General features: G+C 39.6%; 2 protein-coding genes across 2 annotated transcripts in view; both read right to left on the reverse strand.

The window, feature by feature from the left end:
* Positions 1 to 11,620, reverse strand: part of LOC121192173 (ras/Rap GTPase-activating protein SynGAP-like) — a 31,496-nt gene extending 19,876 nt beyond the window's left edge. The window contains exons 1-3 of the mRNA XM_041053750.1: positions 10,509 to 11,620; positions 7,827 to 8,000; positions 280 to 368 (exon numbers count right to left, since the gene is read on the reverse strand). Coding sequence (XP_040909684.1) covers positions 280 to 368; positions 7,827 to 7,995 — 258 coding nt within the window. The 5' untranslated portion in view covers positions 7,996 to 8,000; positions 10,509 to 11,620. The remainder of the gene's footprint in view (positions 1 to 279; positions 369 to 7,826; positions 8,001 to 10,508) is intronic.
* A 5,635-nt stretch (positions 11,621 to 17,255) lies between these two features.
* On the reverse strand, positions 17,256 to 23,149 carry vps72a (vacuolar protein sorting 72 homolog a). The gene is made up of 6 exons (XM_041054038.1): positions 22,767 to 23,149; positions 20,383 to 20,535; positions 19,747 to 19,867; positions 19,406 to 19,582; positions 18,929 to 19,073; positions 17,256 to 18,248 (listed from the first exon to the last, which is right to left on the reverse strand). Exons 1-6 carry the CDS (start codon positions 22,881 to 22,883, stop codon positions 17,858 to 17,860), a joined length of 1,104 nt encoding a protein of 367 aa, XP_040909972.1. The 5' UTR covers positions 22,884 to 23,149; the 3' UTR covers positions 17,256 to 17,857.
* Positions 23,150 to 23,262: the final 113 nt, after the last annotated feature.

Consider the following 23,262-nt stretch of genomic DNA (forward strand, 5'->3'; position numbering starts at 1 on the left):
TGCAGTTCATTGCAGAGTAAAGACATTTCCCCAACTGAAAGGCTGCATAATTCAATAAAAATATCCTTCACACCCAAAAATGTATGTATGAAAATTGTACCATTTGGATTCTTCTCTATGAAAATTTAAACTCTCATTCAAGCACCAAATTGGCTTTCTTTCCCAAGTGAGAATTAGTAATTAATGATATCAGACAGGGCCCCAAAAAGCCAATCTGTGCATATTTTCTATGTGAGATTGGATTGCATTGTAAAATGTAAGAGACTTTGCTGTACTCACCGGCTGTCTGAAGGGCTGTGGGGTGGCATTGGGAGGGGTTTCCATGCTTGACTGTCTTGCAGAGGCAAAACTTGCCCTGCGAGATTGGTCTATGAGCAAAGAGTGCCAAAAAAGATAAAAATCCAGAAAAAAGGTGATTAGTAAATATGAAAAAGAACAAAAGGTTATTCTAGATCATTTTTTTAGTTTGATTTGTCTCTGCATCTGGTTCCAGATTCTCTTTGAACTACATATATTATCAAATAAATCACTAAAATCCTGGGAATATTATGGTTTTGTATGAACGGTGCAAATTTCCATGAGCGTTAGATTTATGGCTGCTAAGTTACTGCCATTTAAATTCATTGCATTGCTGTAGGGCTGCCTGTACACAAAATACCATCGAATTTAGCACCAGTGCTTGTGTCAACTAAATTTGGTATCAATTTCACATTGCATTCAAGAGTTATGCTTATGTCAAACAGGCCACAGCTACAAGACTGTAGCAACCAATTATAAGATGTGGCATAATTAAAATGAATGAAGTGTTGAAAATAGTCAAAATAGCAGGAGAATGGGCTTCATGGATAAACTGTGAGGTAACAGGTGCACAGGCAGCCACACAATTGAGTGATATTAAGTCTGAATGACAATTATCAGTGTGTGTCACCTTTCAAAATGTTTTCACACTCTTATCAGATATTAAAACAACATGAGGCCATGAGCAGAATTACAGAAATGTCTCTAACAACTGGTGGTAAATTTTAGGCTGTAATAACAAAACAAGACAAAATGCCCTTTGAAATAAGTCATTAAAGGAATAAAACACATTAGTACATATTGCATGATTTCTTCATCAAGGGTGTAACAGCTTAGCAGATAATGTAATTATAATGTTGAATCATAATATAATAACTTGAATTGTTATTGCATTACATATTTATTTTTCTTGTATGTTGTTTAATGTTCAGTCAGTTAAAAGGGGATGTTTTAGTACCTTTTATACCACATTATCAAGTTAGAACATTGTCTTATTCATAGCCTGTAATCATTACCTTGGAGCTGCTTCTGTCACATATAGAAAGGGAAACAGCATCGGAAATCATGACAGAACACACAGTAATCACTAGCAAGCTACCAGCACATCAACAATTCAGAATAGTAGGTGTAAGTGAAGCTCACCAACAAAGACAGACAGCTACAGCCTCAAAAAAACCACAAAGAACAACATTGTGACAGTCTGAAAGACACTTGTATGTTGTCTGTGACAGTAGCTATTTATCTCCCTTCCACTGGAAAAGTTTTTGTATCTAAGGCCAATGGAAAATGACGCAAATCCTGGTGTGAGAACTATATTGGACACCTATACAATCGAAGGAGGAAACACACTCAAATGAGTCATCCTCAACCTCACAGTCTTCGTCTGACTTTAGGCCTCTGAAAACTCTGGAACATGGTGATGGATCTATAAAAGTACTAGCAGCTATCTTTAGGGATTAAGATCTGATGTTTCCTCTGTATGACTGTGTGCTGACTAAGAAGGGGCCAATGCCCAGGAGAAAGGAAGATCGTGAATGCTCCATATGTTACTCCAAAATCCTTATCCTGTACAAACAACAACAGAAATGAAAGAGGGGTTTTACAAACAGCAGAATGGATGCAAATATGTCCCATATAACTCCAATCACCAAATCCGCAAGCAGTATATTTCCCTCCAATTTCCTCCCTCTGTCCCTCCTATTGTCCTATTTCCTAGCCTGGTTTCAGATAGGTCTGGTATTGTTCCTGTTGATTGACATTTCCCCATGTTAGAAAAAGAGTTGACCAATTACAGCTATCTATCTAGCTACATTCATGAAAAACAATGACAGAAAAATAGTGTCATTTTGGTGGCACTGATGAGACTGACACCGCGGTTGTTCTAAGCCGAGCTGCAGGAATAACAAGTCTTAAATTGACATATTCCTTTGATCAATGTGGAAAACATTACGTCGTGTCAATTGAAAATTCCATTAGTGGGACAGATACATCACTTGCCACCAATTAAAGATTAGTGTGAAACATAACAAAATATCCCCCCTCTCAGTAAGACATCAGATAACATAAAAACAATGTCAGTGTGAATGTAATGACAGCAGTACAAGGGGGAATGAAGCCTGTCTAAAGGTAAGGTGGCCCTTACTTGAGGCTAAAGATGATTTTTCAGCCCTGGTTCTACAACAGAGACACATCCTAATTTATATTCATACACTGTTAGGATTGTATTCATTTTTTTAGCTGGTTGTGTAATCAACATCATCCGTCATACATTTGATCCTTTGAAGCGAGGCATAAAATGTCACTGACTCATCCATAGGTTGGTCTCTTAAGACTAAAAATGTGATCAGGTTTCTTGTTGATATTCACCCTTCTATTTTTGTCCATGATTGATGTGCTGGGGTAATTTTTTTTTTATTTTTTTTTTTTAGAAATTACCCACTACCCAACAGAGCTGTTTTTTTCCCTTTGCTACAGAGAATCAAGACACTCTGTCATCCTATGATTTCCCTGCTCCCAAAGCCTGTAAATAGGCTACTCTCCAGGTTCTATTCTGAATCCCAGCTAATTGTTTGGTATCCATGGAAACAACTCCAAGGGCTGCTGCTTGAACTGTAGAAGATATTGGCACACAACTGCACAATAAAGATGATGAGAAAGTAACATGCCGCACAGCGCCGTGTTTCTGCAAAGACACGTGTGAGTGACCTGATCAGACCTATTGGCTGCCCACGAGGGGGAATCTTCCTCAGCTGGAGGAAATATTTCGGCTTCTTTTGTCTCTGATGTGGGGCTGAATTCTGACACCTCTCAGAGGCAGACCTGCATCGAATTGATTGAATGACCCTGCGGAGGAACATCTAGCATATTCCTGATTTTAACATTGCTGCCACTAAAACAGTCACCTGCAGCATCTGGTGCTTTAAGTAAATGTGACATATTATAACACACGGATGTGTTCACATGGGCTACTCTGAATGTAAATTGCTGTCAGGACGGAGTGTGTGGGTGGCAACAGCCTCTAGCTAACTGAGATACAGAGGGAGAGAAAGACAGCAAGAGGAAGACTGTGAGTGGGTGTTGGAGACCGTATATCTCTCTATTAATACACATTTGGAAACTTTGTTTTTTTTAATAAACTGAATAAAATCATAATGTTTTGCACAGGAACATTTTCTTTTTGTTATCTACAAAAAAAAAACAGATGCAGTATAAGGATACTTGATTGGTTTTTAATAGCCATGAAATCCCACAGCAGCTATTCATTTACCAAAAGATGCACTTAATGAAAACCGACCCCCTCTTTCCTTTCAGCCCATGGCACACAGTCATCAAAAAATCGTTACTGAAATCACAATTAGGGATGCGCCGATCCGATCTGCTGGATTGGTATCAACACCAATGCTGGCCTTATCAGGTGGACTGAGTATCAGCTATGATGAGACCGATCTAGATTAAATACATTTACTCAGTGTCATTAAACAATTCAGTTAAACTCATTCAGTCGCAGTGAGCAGCCGACTCAGTTTTTAGCTCCACAGCAATCCCTGGATTCAGTTACTTCATGCTTACATAACAAGACAGCACTTCAAGAGCAATGCTCTATGGCACTACTAGTGGTCAACAAGATGACAGGCCAAACACACTTAAAAGTCTACAGCCATGCAAGAAGCTCTCTCAGGCTATATTCTGGCACAGCATTGCTTACCTAAACGCTAATGCCAGCATGCTAACATGCTGATGTTAAGCAGGTATAATGTTTAGCATGTTCACTATCTAAATTTGGCATGTTAGCATCCTCACATTTGCCAGTTCGCACTTAACCCAAAGCACAACAGAAGCGGATGGGAATGCCATTACTTTTGGAGGCATTGGGTCATAAGCCAATAGTACTGGAGAAAAGTCAGGGGGTCATTAAAGACAGTAGGTGCCATCCTCTGGCCACCATGCACATCTGCACCAAATTTCATGTCAGTCCATCAAGTGGTGAACCAACCAACCCACTGATAATGATCCCAACGAGGTATCAGAAGGTATCAGGATCTGAGTTATCAGGACCCTGAGCTGAGGTATCAGGATCAGTATCAGAAGATAAAACAATACTACAGTACAATCCTAAACACTGCCTGTTTGTTGGCTTGCAAATGCACTTTATCAAAAAGGAAGGCTCGACATTCAATGTGAACAAGTTTTCACACATATTACAAAACAGCTAACATCCCCACACAGTTTCACTTGTCTGGAAAGTTATTTTAGAGTTTGACTGTGTCCTCTCCAGTGATGCCTGTGTCATTTGGAGGACACAACTATGACTGAAGAAATAATAGCATGGCCAAAAAATTCCCACAGAGAATACTGCTGGGACAACAGATAGGTTTAAAAGCGTTAAGCTGGTTTATACAGTGCTGTGAATTTTCCCAAACATTTCAGTCAACACAACTCTGGAGCTGAATATAAACATAAGGCTGTCAGTACCTAAAATCACTCACTTTTCTGGTGTGAACATAAAGGTTTGAATGTATTTAACAGCACAGTTTTAAAAGGAAAATTACCTCAATATGGATCCTGACTATGAGAGGGTCAATATGACCCTCTCATAGTCAGTTCTGTTTAATGTCATATATGTGCCTTGTCCAGTATTATGAGTGCTACAAAGGACATAATTTACATCTCAAGACTCATTGCACTGAGGTTGGGAGCTGACCCTTCTGAGAAAAGTGACCGTATACTGATTTTATTGTGACTGTCCAGTTTGTCTTGGAGTGATAATGTTTCCACTAACTGATCACACACGCAAAATCTTGTTTTGTTTGGTCTGGAGCATCTGACAACAAGGAGCCTCTGGTGACTCACAGGCAGGCCTGCTGGGGCAGATGTCGCATTCATGTCATATGGAAGTCTCTGTAATTGCCATATTCCAACTAGTAAATACTGCTCATGTCAACAACCGACTGGTAATTATGGTTGAGAATTTGCTGTTTTTCCAGCAGCACAAATATGTCCATAATCTAAGTCAATATGTCAAGGTAGACTAACAACATTGACTTTCCTGCATAAAATGCCCGTCACTGAACTGTGGTTGAACATCTGGGAAAATGTTATCAAAATAACAAATAACTGACATCCATATATCATAGCATAGTTTCTGCAGCCAATAACATGATGCTGAGGCGAAGGCTCAGCGTTCATTTACTCGAGACAAACTGTTTTGCTTTCTGACAGTTCAGTTTTTTGCCCATTCACAGTTTCTACTGTATGTATCTATTCAAAACAGTCAGACCCAGCGCTGCTTGTCTTAAATTGTTTGCTGTTACTTTTACAATCCTACCGATAAATTTGCTGGCCAATATTGTGAGCTAATAGCTTAACACAGGCATATCAGTATCAACATATACGATGGCCCGTAAGTAGCAAGAGATTGTACTATAGAAATGCTCAAGATAAATTTGAGATTATTTAAAATCAATGCCGCAATATGTTTCCAACCATAAAAAAGTAGTAAATATTTACTCCCAATTATTAAAAAAATACATTTTAGGGATCCTTATCAAAATGTCTGCTATGTGTGTATGTAAAAAAAAAAAAAAAAAGAATATTGGCTGTTACATCATTATCCATTTTTTTGCTCTTAAGTATTATCTGCCACAAAAACAGCTGCTGAAAAACCACAGACAGTGCAAGTGTTTACAGAAAGTTAAGACCATTCATTAACAGTCAGATGTCCAAACAATCAGCCTGCATAACTGACAGGAGCAAAACCTTGCTGCATCAGCCTCGTGGCTCTTTGACAAGCTGGCAGCTTCGCCCCAGGAGGTTTGACACGGTTTAAGGGTGAGCAGCGATTTAGGAAACACAGAATTACACTGGAGATGCCAAGCACACAGAGACATACACTGCTGACATTTAGGGAATCCGCTGTTTGATAGATTAAACTCTTGTCTTGCAATGCGTGGTGATTTCACGTGCAAGGTGAATAAACTAATACACTTAAACTGCCTTATGAATGCAAACTTGGAGGTGTTAATATATTCAAAGCAGCTCAATTATGCACCCTACATAATGCATTCATTTAAAAGATAATGGCATTAAAACTTAACAGTGCTTTAATGGTTTAGATCAAAGATTTTTAAATGGAGGAAAAAAAAACTTAGGCTTGGGAGAGGAAAAGTTGAGCAAAAATAAGGACAAGTGACACTTCTGATTGTGTTCAGAGCCACTCTGGTGCTATGTTTAGAAACAGTACTGTAATCTGTAATCAAGTAAATGCAAAATGCACAGAAGAGGCAGAGCTGCAGGATTTGAAAGCAGAGGTGGGTGGAAGGGTTGAGGAATCAGGGGCAGTGTGGGCGCGAGGGAGCCACGGGAAAGAACCTGCTTGAAAACTGACAGATATTTTTGGAGGAACAGAAAGAAAGTGACTTCTAACATCCTGCAATGTAACCACAATTTCTCAGGGCCAAGAGACCGGTTTTTGAAAGTGTAAATTCCCTCAGAGCACAGAAAGGTAGAAAAACAGTAACCTAAATAAACAATCTGAAGTTGCTCTCCATCACGTGTGTTTTCCATCACTCTCGTCTCTCTCTTGCATGTCCCTCTGCCTGTGTGTGTGTGAGCCAGCCAAGGGGAGTGTGGCCTAGTTACCATAGGAACGTGTTTGTAGTTTGTGCACTGCTCTCCATCAAACTACCTTCATTTTTACTAATGTATTTTGAAGCATTATTGTGGTGCTTGTAAATGAGCAGACTCAAATTAAAGAGCTGAAAATGGTGAAAATGAAAATCTAGCAATCAAGCAGCAATTTGAAGCTCTCAATCCTGACTGTACTGAGCTACTTCTGTGTTATATCACCACATCATAGTTCACATTGAGGCAATTTTCAAACGAGACTTCTGCTACAGTATAAACCGCCTCTTGTTTGTTTCGGCTCAAAACAATACTGCCTGGCTAAATGTCTCAAATGAAATAACAGCTTTACATGCTGCGCTAACTAACAAAAAAAATTATTTGTCTCCCTGTCCCTCGAAGGAGCAAAAATGGCTGCTTTCATGTGCGGAAGTAAAGAGCACAGAGAGGAGGAAGACTCCAGAGTGTATCAAAGCCGGAGTAAAAGGCAAATGGCGTTATCAAACCTAGAGGATGTCAAAATAAAACTCTGGGAGTGTGACAAAGCAGGGCTCAGAGGGTGAGTGATACTCCGGTGGAGGACTGAGTGGTAAAAAATCCTCAATATATTATGGTACTTTTGTAAAGCTTCATAGTGCTGAAAAGGACCGGAAAGCCATAGCAGAGGAAAATGAGCAGAGCGGCACAGCTGAGTCTAAAGTGTGTGTCAATCCTTTCATTAAACATTGGCAACAATTGTGTCCACGGATCTCAGAGTAAAGGACGGATTAAAGGCGAACATATAAAAACACATATAACAGAAAAATCTTACTGGACCACGAACAGACTGGAGAAGAGGTTGAGAAATTACAGCAGGCACAGCTGACAGTGGAGAAAAATTGAACCGTTTTGGGGCTAAACTGACTCACTTGGGGTTAAAACTCCAGGTCCGCCACAGCAAACCTCCGCTTGGCCAACCAACCCAAACTGACTCTGATGCGGCAGCCACGTCTTTGAAGATGTGTCCATGCAGCTATATGGCACAGACACAAGTTTTGGGTTTTTTTTTTTAGTTTTCGGCATTGATGATTTCGGCATGATCACTATACAACAATGACAAAAAAAAGAACACAAGTAAAATAAACATGTTATTGCGTTTGAAAATAATCAATAAAGATAGATGATGGATGGATGGATGGATAGATAGACAGATAAACAGATAGATAAATAGAATGAAAAAAGGAGAAAGGTAACTTCCAGCTTAGGAAATCTAGTCACACCTTAATTTCACAGACCATAGCAAAGAAAATTGAAAACCTGTAGGCCACAGTGAATTATGAATTTGTATTGCAAGCCACATTCAACTTATCATAGCTGCCCTTTATAGACTTATAGGCTAAATGTCATGATGCTGCTTAACCACAAGCTGTTACTATGATTAATTGATAAGCATTGTACAGACACATCAGTGTTTTCTATTCCTTGTTCTCTGATTGTAATTTTAGGAGGAAAGGTTGGAAAGACACTCATAACGCAGCCAATACACATATTAAGTGTCACCCAAACATGGGAAAACACAAGGAAAACATTCAAGATATTTAATTATTCTCTCATGAGATGCTAAACAGTTAGGCTGCCAATTTAAATGAGAAATTTGAGGTGGCTAACTCTAGTGACCATGTATGTACAGATTAAGAGGAGGAGAATATGAGGACAGGTTTGTTAGGCAGTTTTGCTGGAGAAAACATGAGTATTATGAGGTAGTACGTTGGTCGATTGTGCTAAGTGAGAACAGAGGCTCAGGATGGAGAAGAATTACCAGAAGGATAAAAATATCTTGTGTTTTCTTTGTTGGGTTACTCTAAAAAAAAAAAATAAGGATAGGAAAGCAAATCACAGCCTGAAGCAAAGGAAAACAATCTGAGAAGATTGCAGGACAGGAGCTTGCTGACAGGCATCCCTACTTTTTTTTTTCTTTTTGCTCTTTTTTTTTTATAGCGAACATTCAAACAGACTGACAAAGCCTTTCTGTCCTTGGCAGCAAGAGAAAGCCCCCTCTGTGTATTGCACTGAAGATGGCTGAAGAGCAGCAGAATCATGATGGAAACTTGGTGTTGGAGGAGAATCAGCTCTTTGCCAGCTGTCAGGCTCCCGGCTGACAATTGTAGCAAGGAGATCGGATTCTCACCAGTTCACCAGAAAGATTAATAGATATTCCATGACTTACGTTTTTCTATTTCAGCTAAACTAACCAAATCATTCCATTAAGAGATGTCTGAGACAGTTCTTATCCTAGATGGGCATTTTATACGGAGGAGGACGAGGAAATCCTGTGAGGGGCAATGAGTCAGAGTGAGCTGGACTTATCTTGTTCTATCAAGTGTGCAGCCTCAGACATTTCATTAACTGAAGCTCTTCTCTCTCCACTGCATCATGTTTTCCCGTTAAGGTGGGGAACGGTATGCACGAGCCCACACTCGTTTAACTGTGCAATACAATGGAAAAAGATGATGGTGGCCACCAATCATGACATCGCTATGTTATGAATATGTGTCCAAATATCAACTACATCTGTTTTTGCCTGTTGAGATGGAACAAAAAGGCCTCAGTGCAAAGTCCAGTGAAAGTTAGACACTGATAGGCAAATGTTACTGTAACCGTAAAATAAAATTACCCGTAACAATTCTGTTTTTGTAAAGTGGACCAAATCTTGACTCCATACTTGGAGCCTGTCAGAGTAATATCTGATTGGAGAGGCTAAACTAACCCTGAAAAATCCTGGTTTGTCTTTTACGTTGTTCTAATTTAAGTGAAATTAATCATCCCTTAATATTTCATTATGCACAGTCTGTGCAGGTGTTCAGTGCTCAACACCCAGGGATAGCTAATTAGCGAGCTGCAGGTATCAGTGAAATCAGTGCAAAATGGCAAAAAAGTCTGGTCTAGTCTCAAGTAGCAAACTGCCAATCAACCAAGGTCCTTGCACTGACTTCATCTGAAGACAGCAGCAGGTTTGTGTAGGCATTATTTTAAAATTCTCTTCAATAATTAAATAAATAATATGATTAATAATATTCTACTCAGTGTACCATGATATGTGTTCCATTTTCTTTGCATTTTTACATAAATGGCACAACGTGAAATCGGTTTTGTCCCAATTAACAGATATTTCATACAAAAACTTCTCTAAAATACACTGGTAAAACTATTCCTTAAAAAAAGAAAAGAAAAAACATGGAAGACATGTGCACCAGGTATTTAGGAAATTATTAGGCATTATCAGAAGTTACACAGCCTGCAATGCATCAACTTAAAACAGGTTCGGGTTCAGCAAGACACTGTACCTGAACACCTGCCCTCTGCTTGCAGGTGTGTTGGACACCTGAGCTGCATTACTGACTTTCACAGCTATATTAACAGCTGTTACAGACCCTCCTGCCTGAGCTGTAGACTCATATATCAGGCTGTAAGGTGGACAACCAGCTTTAGCACTTGCTGCACAGGCCAGCTGTCTCTGACACTCCAGTGTGACATGGTATACATATCTAAAACACTACAAGTTCTGGTGAATGTTACTTTTCCCACCATCCACAGTAGTATACAACACTTACCCAAAAACACAGGACTTCCTGGTGACGAAATCTTGAGAGCTTAGTTACATCTGTGGTTACAGACTGTATCCCGTGGGTGTCCAGGGCACTTGGGAAGGGGCTGAGGTTCCAGGTTTACTTGATTTTTGGGTCAAAGGTAGAATCAGTTTGTGCAGACCTGAGAGACGGTTTCCAAATAAAAGGCCAGTGTTGTCCTCTTCGAGAGATAGTTGTGTTTCAATCATTAGGCCAATTTGTTGTGTTCAAAGCGGGCAGCTCCTCTTGCTTCTCACCTATGCTGCAGTGTGTCCATACATGCCTTTGTCAAGTGTGAAGGAAAACGTGAAGCTGTCACAAGGATCCCTTCACCTTCAGCTCAGTCCATCACTGAAGCCAAAGCTTGCCTATGAGCAGTGGCTCTGTTGTGCAGCTCAGTAGCTCTCCTCTGCTTTTCCTCCCTCTCTTCTTCCTCTGTTCCCTGTCCTCCAACTCTATTACGATCCAGGAACTGAGATGTGATCCCAATGCAGTTTCTTCGGTAATATGGAGAATCTCCTCTGAGGACGGGTTTTGTCATCTTAATTGTTTGTTCTGGGCACATGTGACTTCAAACAGCCCCTGCGTCGCTTTATTATCTGGGAATAATATGAACTCCTGTTAGTGCCGTCGGTCTAACGATCCACAGAGCCAATTAGTTCATCATCTGCCACTTATATTTACATTTAAAACACTCTACAGAGAATAACGACACAAAACGGGTTCTGTATGGTTACAACTACACCACGCTGCACATTAATGATGCCGATTTCTGATATTAAAATGAGGATTATTATGAAGGTGATGCCTGTGGGCTATGCCAACTCTGAACAGCACACAAAAAAACCTACTGCACATTGCGCGCACTAAAACCACAAATGCATCAAGATAAACATCCCAAAGGTATTTACAGGCGAAATTCCGAAGATGTGCGGCAGCATCTGAAAAATATCTGATTTCATGCACATTTTTTGACAAGCTCCTTGTTTCTAGCTCGGCTGATTTAATCTTGGAAAGCGTCTGTAGTTCACCCTGCGTGGCATAACGACGTCCCCATAATCCAGAAATTCATTGCGAGAGGGTGAATCCGGTGCCAAATTGACGCCGTGTCCCCTGCGCTCTTGCAGTCCGTCACACCTAATTCTGATTTAACGGCATTGCGTGAAAAAAGGTGCTCAGTAAACGGAGAAGTCTCTCCCTCGAGGGCGGAGATAGTGCGTGAGATAGACAGAAACAGAAACCAACGCCTCCAAAGGCAGGCGAGTCCGCCCTGCGCTGTTCCATCTCTGGAGTTTGTAACACCCGAAAATAAAACGCAACGATGATGGCCGTCCGCCCACTGCCGAATAACTGCGATGGAAATAAAGCTGGGGACTATATCAAAGTTCATTTAAGTTACTTCTTGAATATTTAGAGTGGGCAGCATGTCTCTTGAGTTAAAGTAGGGATGCTGCACTTTTAATAAGGCTGAAGTTTGCACACCTGAAAAAAAAAATCCATAAACTTATTTTTAGCCACAGTAGGTGAGGAAAGTGATTCTTATATCTATAGATAGATAGATAGATAGATAGATAGATAGATAGATAGATACACACACACACACACATATATATATATATATATATATATATATATATATATAGTGGGATCCATCACAACCTACATTTAATCATTTTTCATGTAAACAACATTTTAATAAGACAGTGCTCTCAGTAGCTGCACGGTGCATTGGTGACAAATGGGGGAAATTGGATGGATAAAAACAGCTCATTCTGTGTCAGCAGGCACAACAGATTTCTGATAACAAGATCCCCAGGGCCCCCAAAAGCCCCAGGTTCACTGTGAAGGAATGGGTTTGCGGTATCTTAATTTTAAGAACTTTAGCCAGGTTTGACTTTATTTTGCCAGATGACCCTACGATACAATGCCAGACCTATCTCATTCAAATGAATTAGGGGAATTAAGGAGCTGTGTTTTTTTTTTCCAAGCAGAGCTAAAGTCAGTCTGAGTACGGATTTAGTCCCTTGAATGTATCAAGCTGCAAAAACAACTCAGTAGTATCATTAGTTAGACATGCATTGTCTGGTAAATGTCCACAACTTTAAACTTCAATGTCAGATTGTAATTCTGCTTTCCTGTCCTGCTCAAACTGAAATAACCCTGATAACATCACCATGACATCATCAGGTTTATTTTCCCAAGCTCCTCACAGAGAAATTATACAACCCTTTCCATAGGCTGAGTGGCACTCCCAATGGCACATAGCTGGATGCATAGCTGATCCTTAGTGGATAAGTGGAGTGCCCCTCTAAGATCAGCCGAAGCTTATACGAGGGTTCAGCAGTCTGAATTAGCCAAATGAAGAGTATTGTCCTAAGTTAAAGTCTTTTTTTAGCAAAGAAATTCCTTGTTTGTGTTTGAACAGTATTTCTTTTCTGAGATGCAGTGGAGGTACAGTAACACAAAAAGGCAATTTTGCACAAAAAAAGCGTAACTTTGAAGGATACACACTTGATTTGACTATTTCAGATTGCAGACCCTCATGTCAGCGACTGCTGAATGCGAGAAAGCGTCTTTGCACAGGATGAGGACTGTGGACTTTGACCCTGATTTCTTACATTGGAGTCATGCTAGGAAGGAATCGTTTCACAGCCAGTATGCAGGAAGAGGAATGACCAATAGATCTTTCAGTGTTCACGCAGACATGTGAGCATTGTTAAAGAGAGCCTTGGAAAAATATGTGACCCTGTCCTTTAAGATGCTCAGTGATGTTTTTTGTGTTTAATAGAAACCCAATCGACCATACACAGGAGAAATCAGAGTCTGTGGCTGACTCATGGGGATTTTAATAGTCTGTAATCAGTTTTATTCTGGTCACTGAAAAAATGCCAGTCCAACAAAACTGTCCATATAGGAGTGTGGAGGCAACAGCAATTGTTCTGGTTCAAAGGATTTTTATTTTAATATCTGCAATGTAAACATCTTACGTAAACATGTATTGCTAATTGTTAAATCCTGAATGTGTCATAGATCATTTTGTGGGCATATATATATAAAGAAGGTCTCACATAAATCCCTGATAAAGAAGGTGTAACCCGGTTAGGGTTTTTTTTTTTCTCTAGATCACAAACACAAGGCTGGTGGTAAATTGGGGACATAAAATGGTTAGAAAACGGAGACGTGAGAAATGATAACATTTTTCCTAAGTGGCAATAGTCATCTGAATAAATCATTAAAGGTTAAATCTGTTAAAAATACACTGACAAAGAGGATAAACCCACCACATTAAAATAGAAACCAGATTAACATTTCTGTCGTTTTCATAATAGTATTTTGTAAAATGTTGGCTACATTAGTCACACATGATTTTTCAAAAGACTATGTTGGGACACTGGACGCACATGCAGTCTTCAAAAATACACCGAAAATGTAAACTGGAAATGACACATCCCCACTCTTTCACTCTCAACCCTCACTCAATCACTCACAAGCACACACACACATGCACACACACAAACACACACACATCTCCATGGAAACTGATAAAAGAATAGCTGGTCTGCAAAAAAAAGAGATTGACAAAGCATATATAAGAACTTGGATGGTCAGCAAGAAAATAATTTATGGAATAAAGAAAAATCCAGGAAGATCTGAGATATCTAACAAAACAGGCCAGCAGTTATAGAAAATTTACCAAGCTATATTATTTTAAAAAAACACTCAGAGAAAATGATACTCTACTACAAAGAGTAGCATCTAAAATGTCCTCAATCCAATTCTGACTTTCTATCATTTAGTTGTTTTTTTTTTTTGGTTAAATTATCGGCTATTTATTTAATATGAGTGAGTACTGAAAAACTGCCCGATGCAACAATGCAAATACCAACCGAGCAGAAAGATTTGAGTAAACACGAAGGAATGAAAGTTAGGCGGACGTGGCAGATAGCAGAACAGAGAGGGTGGGCAACAGAAGAGGGGAGAGGACAAGGGAAGGAGTACAGCACAGAGTACAGCACAGTACACCACCTACACTCGTCTCCATGGCAACTACCACACTAGAACGAGTGATAATGCAGTTCCCTCTCTTCCTATTCTGAAAACTGTTCAATTGGTACCATATGCGCTGTGCAGTATGTGGGAGACAAAGCTTTCAGTATTCTGTTGTTGCGGATGATATGAGAAGCTTTTAAATTGTGACGCTTCTAAAGCGTTTCAGGATAAATATTTTAACTTCATATATATGTTTCATCCATCTATCCGCCAAAGACATCGGCTTAGCCTGACACTGAATTCATCATCATCCCTTTAAGGGATAACTTGTTATTTTTTGAATTAATGTCTTTTTTTTTTTTTTTCACCAAAGCAAGTGGCACAGTGTGTGGGCAGCAGTTGCTTTCAAAGAACAAGTATTGAGGTTGATAGAATTGAAAAGGCATGATAAATTAAATTACTTCTCCCATCGTGGTTCCTGCTGTTGGTGTGAATGTAAACCGACACCATAACAACTCTAAACCTTTTTTATGTGGTTTTGTGCAACATGGGCTTTGAAATCTGTGTGCTCAAAAACTGAGGACCCCAGTGTGCTGAATACAGTTTGACTTGGGGCATTATTCTGAAATAATGCGATGTGTAGATGACATTGCACAAACTGTGTGTACAATCTGTGTTGCACGATACTTTGGGTTTAACCATAAAAGTCTGGTGAAATTACTTGAGACAATGAGTCTTTGCTACACCCACCACTCCTTTTTTTAGCCATCTTTACAGGGCCCTTTTATCCTACCCTGGACTCATTTTGATATCTAAAAACAGCTTGTTTAACTTCCAAAGAAACAGGGTATGCTGCTGTTGGAATAACTAATTCTGCTACCAAATTTGAAAAAAAGGAATCAATTTGTGCTGTTTGGTCAGGTCAGTCTGAGGGGATTTTCTTTGTCTGGTCTTTTGTCAGTCAGTGTTAATTTGTTGGGCAGACTGTCATGAGTAATACAAAGTAAATCAGTCTGTCTGTCAACTCAGCATATGACGAATACAGAGCGAGTGAGGTCGGTTGTTGGCCGGCCCATCAGGACAACTTCCAGATGGCTGGTCCGCCTCTGCTTTTCAACATCACCAGCATTGTTTGAATCATGACAGAGACCATCTGACTGCCTGAACAGTGAAAGAGGTTTGATCTTCACCCTTCATCTGAGCTGCCTAGTTTGTTATGGGAACTCTGGGCCCCCCTGTCCACATTTTAAATTCTCCACTTCAATATAAATAGTAACTTTAAATATTCATGAATTCATGCAAAATTACATCTAATTAATGAATTATTCAGTTATTCCTTTTAGTAGATCAGTGTCCTAATAACTGCACAGTCAACATACACCTGAGCCAAGTGACAGTATTTTAAAAGGTCCTCACTGACAAAAGTGTTAGCTACCTATTAAACACATCCGACAAAAGCCTAAGCAATTTGAAAGATGTCAAAGACTTTCATCTTGGCAAATTAGGCAGTTTTTTCCCATAATCCACAAAACAAGCTGGGCTTACCAAACATATGAAGCATGTACAGTATCTGGGCTTAAAGATCAGGGATGTGGGTTCTACATTAGATCATGCAGTACTAATGAAGCTCAAACACCAAAAGCCTGACAGAATAAAGACGTGGTTGACTGCTTAGTGAGATGCTCTGTTGAGAATCATCAGTACATTATAGGAACAGCAGGAGAAAATCTGCTGGAGTGCTGCAGTGATGGTTGTGCTGGAATTTTACTCCCATCTCCACACATCAACTCTGGAGCTCAGCCAGAGTGACCATCAAGTTCATGACTGCCTCTCTTACCAAGGCCCTTCTCCCCCGATTGCTCAGTTTGGTCGGGTGGCCAGATGTAGAAGGAGACCTGGGTCATTTAAACTTGTTCCATTTAAGAATTATGAAGGCTCCTGTGCTCTTGGGAACCTTCAATGCTGCAGGATTTTTTTCCCCAGATCTATGCATCAGCACAATCCTGTCTCTGCTCAGTTCCTTCGACTGTTTCAAGGTGTGGAAACATCTCAAGGGTGACCTTAGCTAAATTTCAAGTGTCACAAGAGTTTTTCCTCTCTAATAAAATAGCAAAAATGTTACACTGTACTGTACACTTTTAATGTCCTTCTTTTATCTTTCTTTATGTTTAGTCTGACTGTATTTTAAAATTTACTGCCAGACATAAGGTGATATAAAATACTGAATGGCTGTCATATTACAGTATCTAAATAAGCCAGACAGCTGATTCACTACCATATGAATATGTCTGAGCTGGTTGTGAAGCTATTATAAAAGGTGTTTTTTTTTCCAGTTCACAGTTAATAGCATAAAATTGTTTGAGCTCCAGTCTCGAGTGTCACAGCGAACAATACTGTTGTGTTGATCTCTCTAGGACTTAAATTAGGTTTTCTATATTTATTCTCTCCAGGTACATTAACAAAGCAACAGAATCACCCTGAACACCACTGAATGCTTGACTAGTATGGCACCTTGACCCCCTCAACCACTGAATGACAGTCACTCCACCATCCTGTAGCTTTTGGCCATTTCAGCCAGTCTCTGTTGTATACACAGGCTTAAAAAATATATTGCATGAACCAATACCAATAGACAATCAAGTGCTTTTGTTTTTGGCATGCTGTTCCACAAAAGTCCTTGCAGCGTGACTGCTGCTAATGATGTTTATGAAAAGTGTTACAAACCAAAGTTCATTCAAAGTATGAATTATTCAAAGTTTCAAATATTTATTTTTTTGTTGAGAAGTATGTACATTTATAGAAACAAAAAAAATCTTCGGAGTTAAAAAAAAATAAAAATCAAAGCTGCCAATGTGCAGATGCAAACCTATTTCAAATGCCAAAGCCAAGCCATCCACTCAACTTGGATTTATCTAGGTATTAATGCACAAAGCAAACTCCCTTTCACAGAGACGTCACAAGTAAGTAAGTTTTTAGCAGTTTAAAAGAATGCACCACCGGATCTGGTTTCCCAATGTTTGTTTTTCAAGTTTTTGTAATTTAATTTTGACCTGGCAGCTGAAGCACTGACAATAATTGTGTAACATAATTATCGCAGCGACTGCTCAATCCCCAAAATGTCTGCAACTTTTTCTGTAAATCCCTGGTGCGAGAGACTCCATACAGATGGAGATAAGAATTAATTTTCAAAGTTGTAGAAAGAAACGGTATTTGTGGTGTTGGTGGCGAAGGAGAGTGACTGGTTTTGATTTTCCCTCATGCCACTCGATCAAGTCACCGTACCTGAACTGAGAAATTTAAAAATGACACACAAACCTATTTCCTAAATTCTTTATGAAACTAGCCTATGTTGCAACTGCACTCTGTTTGACAACCATTTTCTGGCGAGCACCCTTAGATGCTGAGGAATCAAGTCCCGTTACCCCTCCCGAAGTGTTTGGAAATCCATGAGCTGCCACATATTTACGGTACGCTTCCCGGATGATGCGGAAGGCTCGTGTGTTAGCATAAGGTATATCAGTGACTGGGTCTCGGTACAGTGCAGCCTTGTGGGTGACAGGACAAACCTCCTGGATGGGAAGCTGAGGAGCTGACTGTGAGCTGCATGGAAAGGCTGCCTCGAAAGCCTCGTCGTCACTGAACGTTATGTAGGTTCGGGAGCACAGGCCTCCTGCAGGCTGCTGGGAAGGTGTGGTGGGATTTTGTGGTGCAGTCTGAGGAACATCCTGATCCAACCTTTAAAAAAATAGTACAATGACAAAAATTACATTTTTACCTAAACATACTGAATGCTAATAGTCAATATGATGAGTTCCAGTTTTACTTTAGTGTCTCATTTTTTGGTCATCTTTTTCATTCATTCATTCATTTTCTACCGCTTAATCCATCAGGGTTGCAGGCAGCTGGAGTCTATCCCAGCTGACTATGGGCGAGAGGCGGGGTACACCCTGGACTGGTCGCTAGTCAATCGCAGGGCTGACACACAGACAACCACACACGCACACACTCACACCTAGAGGCAATTTAGAGTGGCCAATTAACCTATCCCATGCATGTTCTTGGGATTGTGGGAGGAAGCCGGAGTACCTGGAGAGAACCCACTCCACACAGAAGAGCCCAGGCCGGGGTTCGAACCTGGAGCCCTCTTGCTGTGAGGCGACAGTTAAACACTGCACCACCATGCCGCCCGCTCATCTTTTTGTTTTGGTCAAATTATTACATGTGTTTTTTGCAACAGCTACAACACATCAAGTAAGGAACCACATGAATGACAGCACAAGAATTGATAAACACAACTACTAATCACTGTCATTTAATGTTTGGGTATACACCATTCTAAAAACGGATTAAATACCTCAGGGTGATGAATTTAAACTAGAATATTCTTGTCAAGTCTAACATGAGATCATACATACCCTTCAACATCTACATTTTCTTCTTTTAAGACCGAGTGAGAGACAAGGGGCATCAAGACTGAATGATAACGGATGGTTGGTCCCTCAAAACGGCGCTTCTTGTGGACCTGTTTCTTCTTGTCTGCCTCCAGACGTTCATAGTTCTCTATAAAAAGAAAGTAGGGGCAGGGGCATCCATATTTCACATTTGTGTCTATGTAGTCATGATGCCCTTTGAAGGGCTGACATTTCCACAATTGTTAGACTGGTTATGGACTAAGCACGGCACTTTCTATACTGTATTTGTAGTAAAACTTTATGAAAACATTTTATTTCTTGTTTTAGATGAGCAATGTAAAGAACAAAAATGGCATTAATCGCTGTAAATTGTGTCAGATCACATTACATACTGTACTGAACCTTAAGCATCAGATAACATTCTACTGAAGACAGAATATATTACAATCTCTTTGCTTTTGAGTAATCTGATGTTTTTACCTAGTGATCGAATGTTGATCTCAGCTGTTATCTTGGCCTCAGCCAGCAGTTCCTCCTGGGTAAGGGGACGGTCACGATGAGCACCTCTCCTTCTCCGAGGGGCATCCTGGCGCTCTTGCAAGCGCAGATTGGTCTTTCGGGTATGTTCACTGGTGGACTGTCGCACAGACTTTCGAGCTAAAGAACGATTAAAGGCATACAACTCAAATGAACCCAAACAAAGAAGAACTGCGCGCTTATGACGAGACAGTTTGTGTTAGAACAACTGAAGTGCTTGTAGATCATTTTGGGGGAGGTATAGGAAAACTGAGGTTTTTGTGGGTAGTTTGTGGAAATCTTACTCTCGCTAAAATCTTGGAATTCTTGTGGAATCCTCCTTTTGAGCTCCACTTTAGCTTTCTCAGTCTTCTTCTGTTCCTCAGAGGGTCTTTTGGGTTTGGGTTTTGCCACCTTTATAGGTTCCTTGGAATAAAGAAAAACAAAAGCCATCTATTTAATGTATGACAAACCAGTAAAATAAGTCCAAACTTTCCCAACAGCAAGTTACAAGGGCTTGTCACCATAAAGTGATCTAATCCAAAGTGTGGTAACAAAGCTAAATCAATTATCTTTCTGCTCCTTTGGCAAATGTTAAGAGAATGGCATTTGGCAACCAATGGCTCCTGTGGAGCTGTATTTCCTCTAGTACCACTTGTTGACATTGGTTGCAAAGAATACACAGTAAAAATCACCTTTAACAAGTTAATGTGTTTAGTTGTATGAATATAAACAGGGCTGATGGCAAATTTGGTTTTAACAAACTTTCCATGTTCATGTCATGAACAAGAAATATTCAACTCAAAAGCACACACCATTTTATGCTGCACTGTCATTCTAAAGGTCTCTTGGGAATATAGACTCATTAAGGTAATTAAAATGACTTATGAATGCAGAGACTTTATTCAGAATCTGTCAGCTGCTGAAATGAGTGGCACTACCTTATAAGCTTTAGTGACAACTCGACTTTTCCGCCTAGGTGCATCCTCCTCCTGGTCGCTGTCTGGCTCATCTCCCTCATCAATGTCAAAGTCGCTGTCCACCTCATCTTCTGTGTCTGAATGTTCTCCATGATACTCATCATCTCCTGATTCCTGAAAGGAAAAAAATATACTAACTTAGCCTACAATTTATGAAATATGATTAATAAAGACTACCTGTTAATGAAATCACCTTCAGAACACACCCTAGAGTCAGTTTGGTAGAACAAATTTCCTCTGAGGTTTTCCATATGTTGCATTCAGACTTTTTAACACAGTTAATACAAGTGAAGTCAATCAGGCTACTGTACAGATTCAGAGAACTTTATTTGTCCCAGAGGGGCAGTATAAGGAACACTGAACAGCATGAGGTGGAAAACAAGACATTTCAAAACAAGACAAAATAAAAATTAAAAAATAAAATACAAATACAAATAAAAATAAAAATAATAAAAATAGAGAAAAACACAATATATACAAGATACTAAGTACTGTAGCTAAGTTAAACTCTATAATGTACATGTTCACTGAGGAAAGTAGTGCTAGAAGCCAGGAGAGGAAGTAGGGGAGAATCTTCTCCATATAATAGATTTAGTTTTAATTCAGATACTCGGGCTACTCACTTACTCACACCCTGACCTACAACACAAACACAGAAATGTAAGTGCCTGTGTTAACACCAAGCAAATCTCACAGTGATACAGCTATCAGACCCGTGTAGTGTATTTACAAGGAGTAGACAAAATAATACCACTATTTCAGAATCAGAAAACTTTATTGACAGGTATGTTACACATACAAGGAATTTGCCATGGTGTTGTTGGTGCAAAAACAGAAAATAATAAAAATATAAAATAAAAAAGAAAGAAAGAAAGAAAGAATTAAGAGAAGGATAAAAAAGAAAGAACGAAAGTACTAAGAGAGATGTACAAGAACAAAACTTTCACAAAAAGAACAAAATTAGGTTTAGATTAGATTAGATTCCTTTAAAACTGGATTCCTTTAAGCTCAGTGCCAATTAACAGTAGTTTTCAGCTACACAAAACTTGGCATTTTGATACGAGTTTCTGAATGCGCTTGAGACAAATAACAGAGCTCTAAGGAAAAAAATAATCTGTTCATAGGTGCTAATTGCACAGATAAGAGAAGACCTGCAAAGTTATTTAATTGATATTAAAACCATGACAACATATGCAAACACAAACAAGCTGCAAAACCTGTCACACGTTAAAAAAAAACTTGACTGACATTATTAATTACACTAGCCTTAAAATTTAAGTATGTGAACAGCCATGGTCACACTGTTTTATTAAAGTGCCAGCAGAAATTACTGAGGTATCTCAGGATTTGTTTGTGATATATATTTTTTTTATCTAGCTACTCTTGTCAACCTCAGCTGAGACTAACGTCAGAACTGCCAGAGCAGCCGCTGCCAAATCCCCCCACACAAGGTGACCCTTGATCCAGCAGCTGTTGGAGGAAAATTAGCTAGACTGTTAAATGAGGAAACAAATCAACATCTTAACATGTAAGCCTTAAATGAAGTTGCAACAATAACAGTTATTAGCACATAATGTTCTGATACACAATTTAGCTTGAAGCCTTTATACTGTAGCCTTTCTTCTCTTCTTGGGCCTGATGCAAGAAAGACTGGCACCCTCATCCGGCCTTCACAGATTTGTTAGCTGTGAAGATGGACTGAGCCAGGATATTTTGGTATTATGGTCACAGTTTCAGATGAATCACATTGGCATGGTGGTTTTGATGACCAGGGCTGCTGCAGGCCTTAACTATAGGCACATTTTCAGACTGCTTCTTTTGTGAGTTCTTTCCATTTTGGAGGTTTTGTTGACGTCTACTGGATTTTTGAACTTCTCTTACTTTCACCTCGAGCGCAATCCCTACACACACCTGAGAAACTCCTTACAGTGACTGATAATAATCGATAACTCTATCAAGAGAAATTAGTTTGATCCTATTTTTGATAACACTTCAATACTTTTCCTTCTGGGTTCTTCTCCAATTTGTCTAATAAAAATAATTTCAGATTTTTGGCTCTTTGTCATACCAGGGACAGGCATCGTTCAACCCTCACATAACTTTTGATTGACTTTTGTTGATAAAGACGCTACCTCTCAGTTTTATGAATGATTAATAAAATTACCAAAAGACAAAATAATAATTAGGGGTTCGGTTGCAGTCAGTTGCAGCCTAATATGATTCGATTTAACAACGTTTCCCTTTAGGACTATTACGAAAAGCCTGGAAATCCGACAAACTCAAGCTAGCTAGGAGCTAATGCCACCTTATAGGCTCAATGTGCACCCATCAGCTTGAATACTCACATCGTTGAAGCCTCCATAAGTGGTCTTGTAGAACTCGTCTTCTTCTTCAGCATCCAGTAGTTTGGACATGCGGTTCCCCGCAGTCTTTCTGGGTTCCCGACCGACTGCTAAACTCATGGTTGTTCTATATTTCTAAACAAGGCTAACTTACGTTTGGCTAGCTCTAACTGATAGCTAGTGTTGCGCTAACCGTAAAACTTCGGGACTTCTTTTGCCTCGTCGTTACTCACTGTGCTTACTCAATCATATGTGTTTGCCCATGTTTTATTTAAGTTGCGAATACGGTTTAAATTCTCACTATTATGCTAAATTTGTTCGTAGTAACATCAGATAAATACACAGCTAACGCTAACCGCTACTTGCCGCTACCTCCTCATAGCTATCCAACACATCCGGGGCAGATGATGTACTTCCGAGGTACTTTCAAAATAAAATAGTGCTAAACCATGGAATGTAGTATTAGTAAATTTTGACTTGATAAAGTACACAGTCTGTG

This window comes from Toxotes jaculatrix, chromosome 13, assembly GCF_017976425.1.
Source record: "Toxotes jaculatrix isolate fToxJac2 chromosome 13, fToxJac2.pri, whole genome shotgun sequence".
NCBI lineage: Eukaryota > Metazoa > Chordata > Actinopteri > Toxotidae > Toxotes > Toxotes jaculatrix.

Bases quoted from the DNA above. Each gene is read 5' to 3' on its own strand.
- vps72a (XM_041054038.1), bottom strand. From the start codon at position 22,883: ATGAGTTTAGCAGTCGGTCGGGAACCCAGAAAGACTGCGGGGAACCGC. The intron at 19,868-20,382 runs GTAGTGCCACTC...CTTTATTCCAAG, and splicing joins TTGTCACTAAAGCTTATAAG to GAACCTATAAAGGTGGCAAA. The intron at 19,583-19,746 runs GTAAGATTTCCA...ATCGTTCTTTAG, and splicing joins ATTCCAAGATTTTAGCGAGA to CTCGAAAGTCTGTGCGACAG.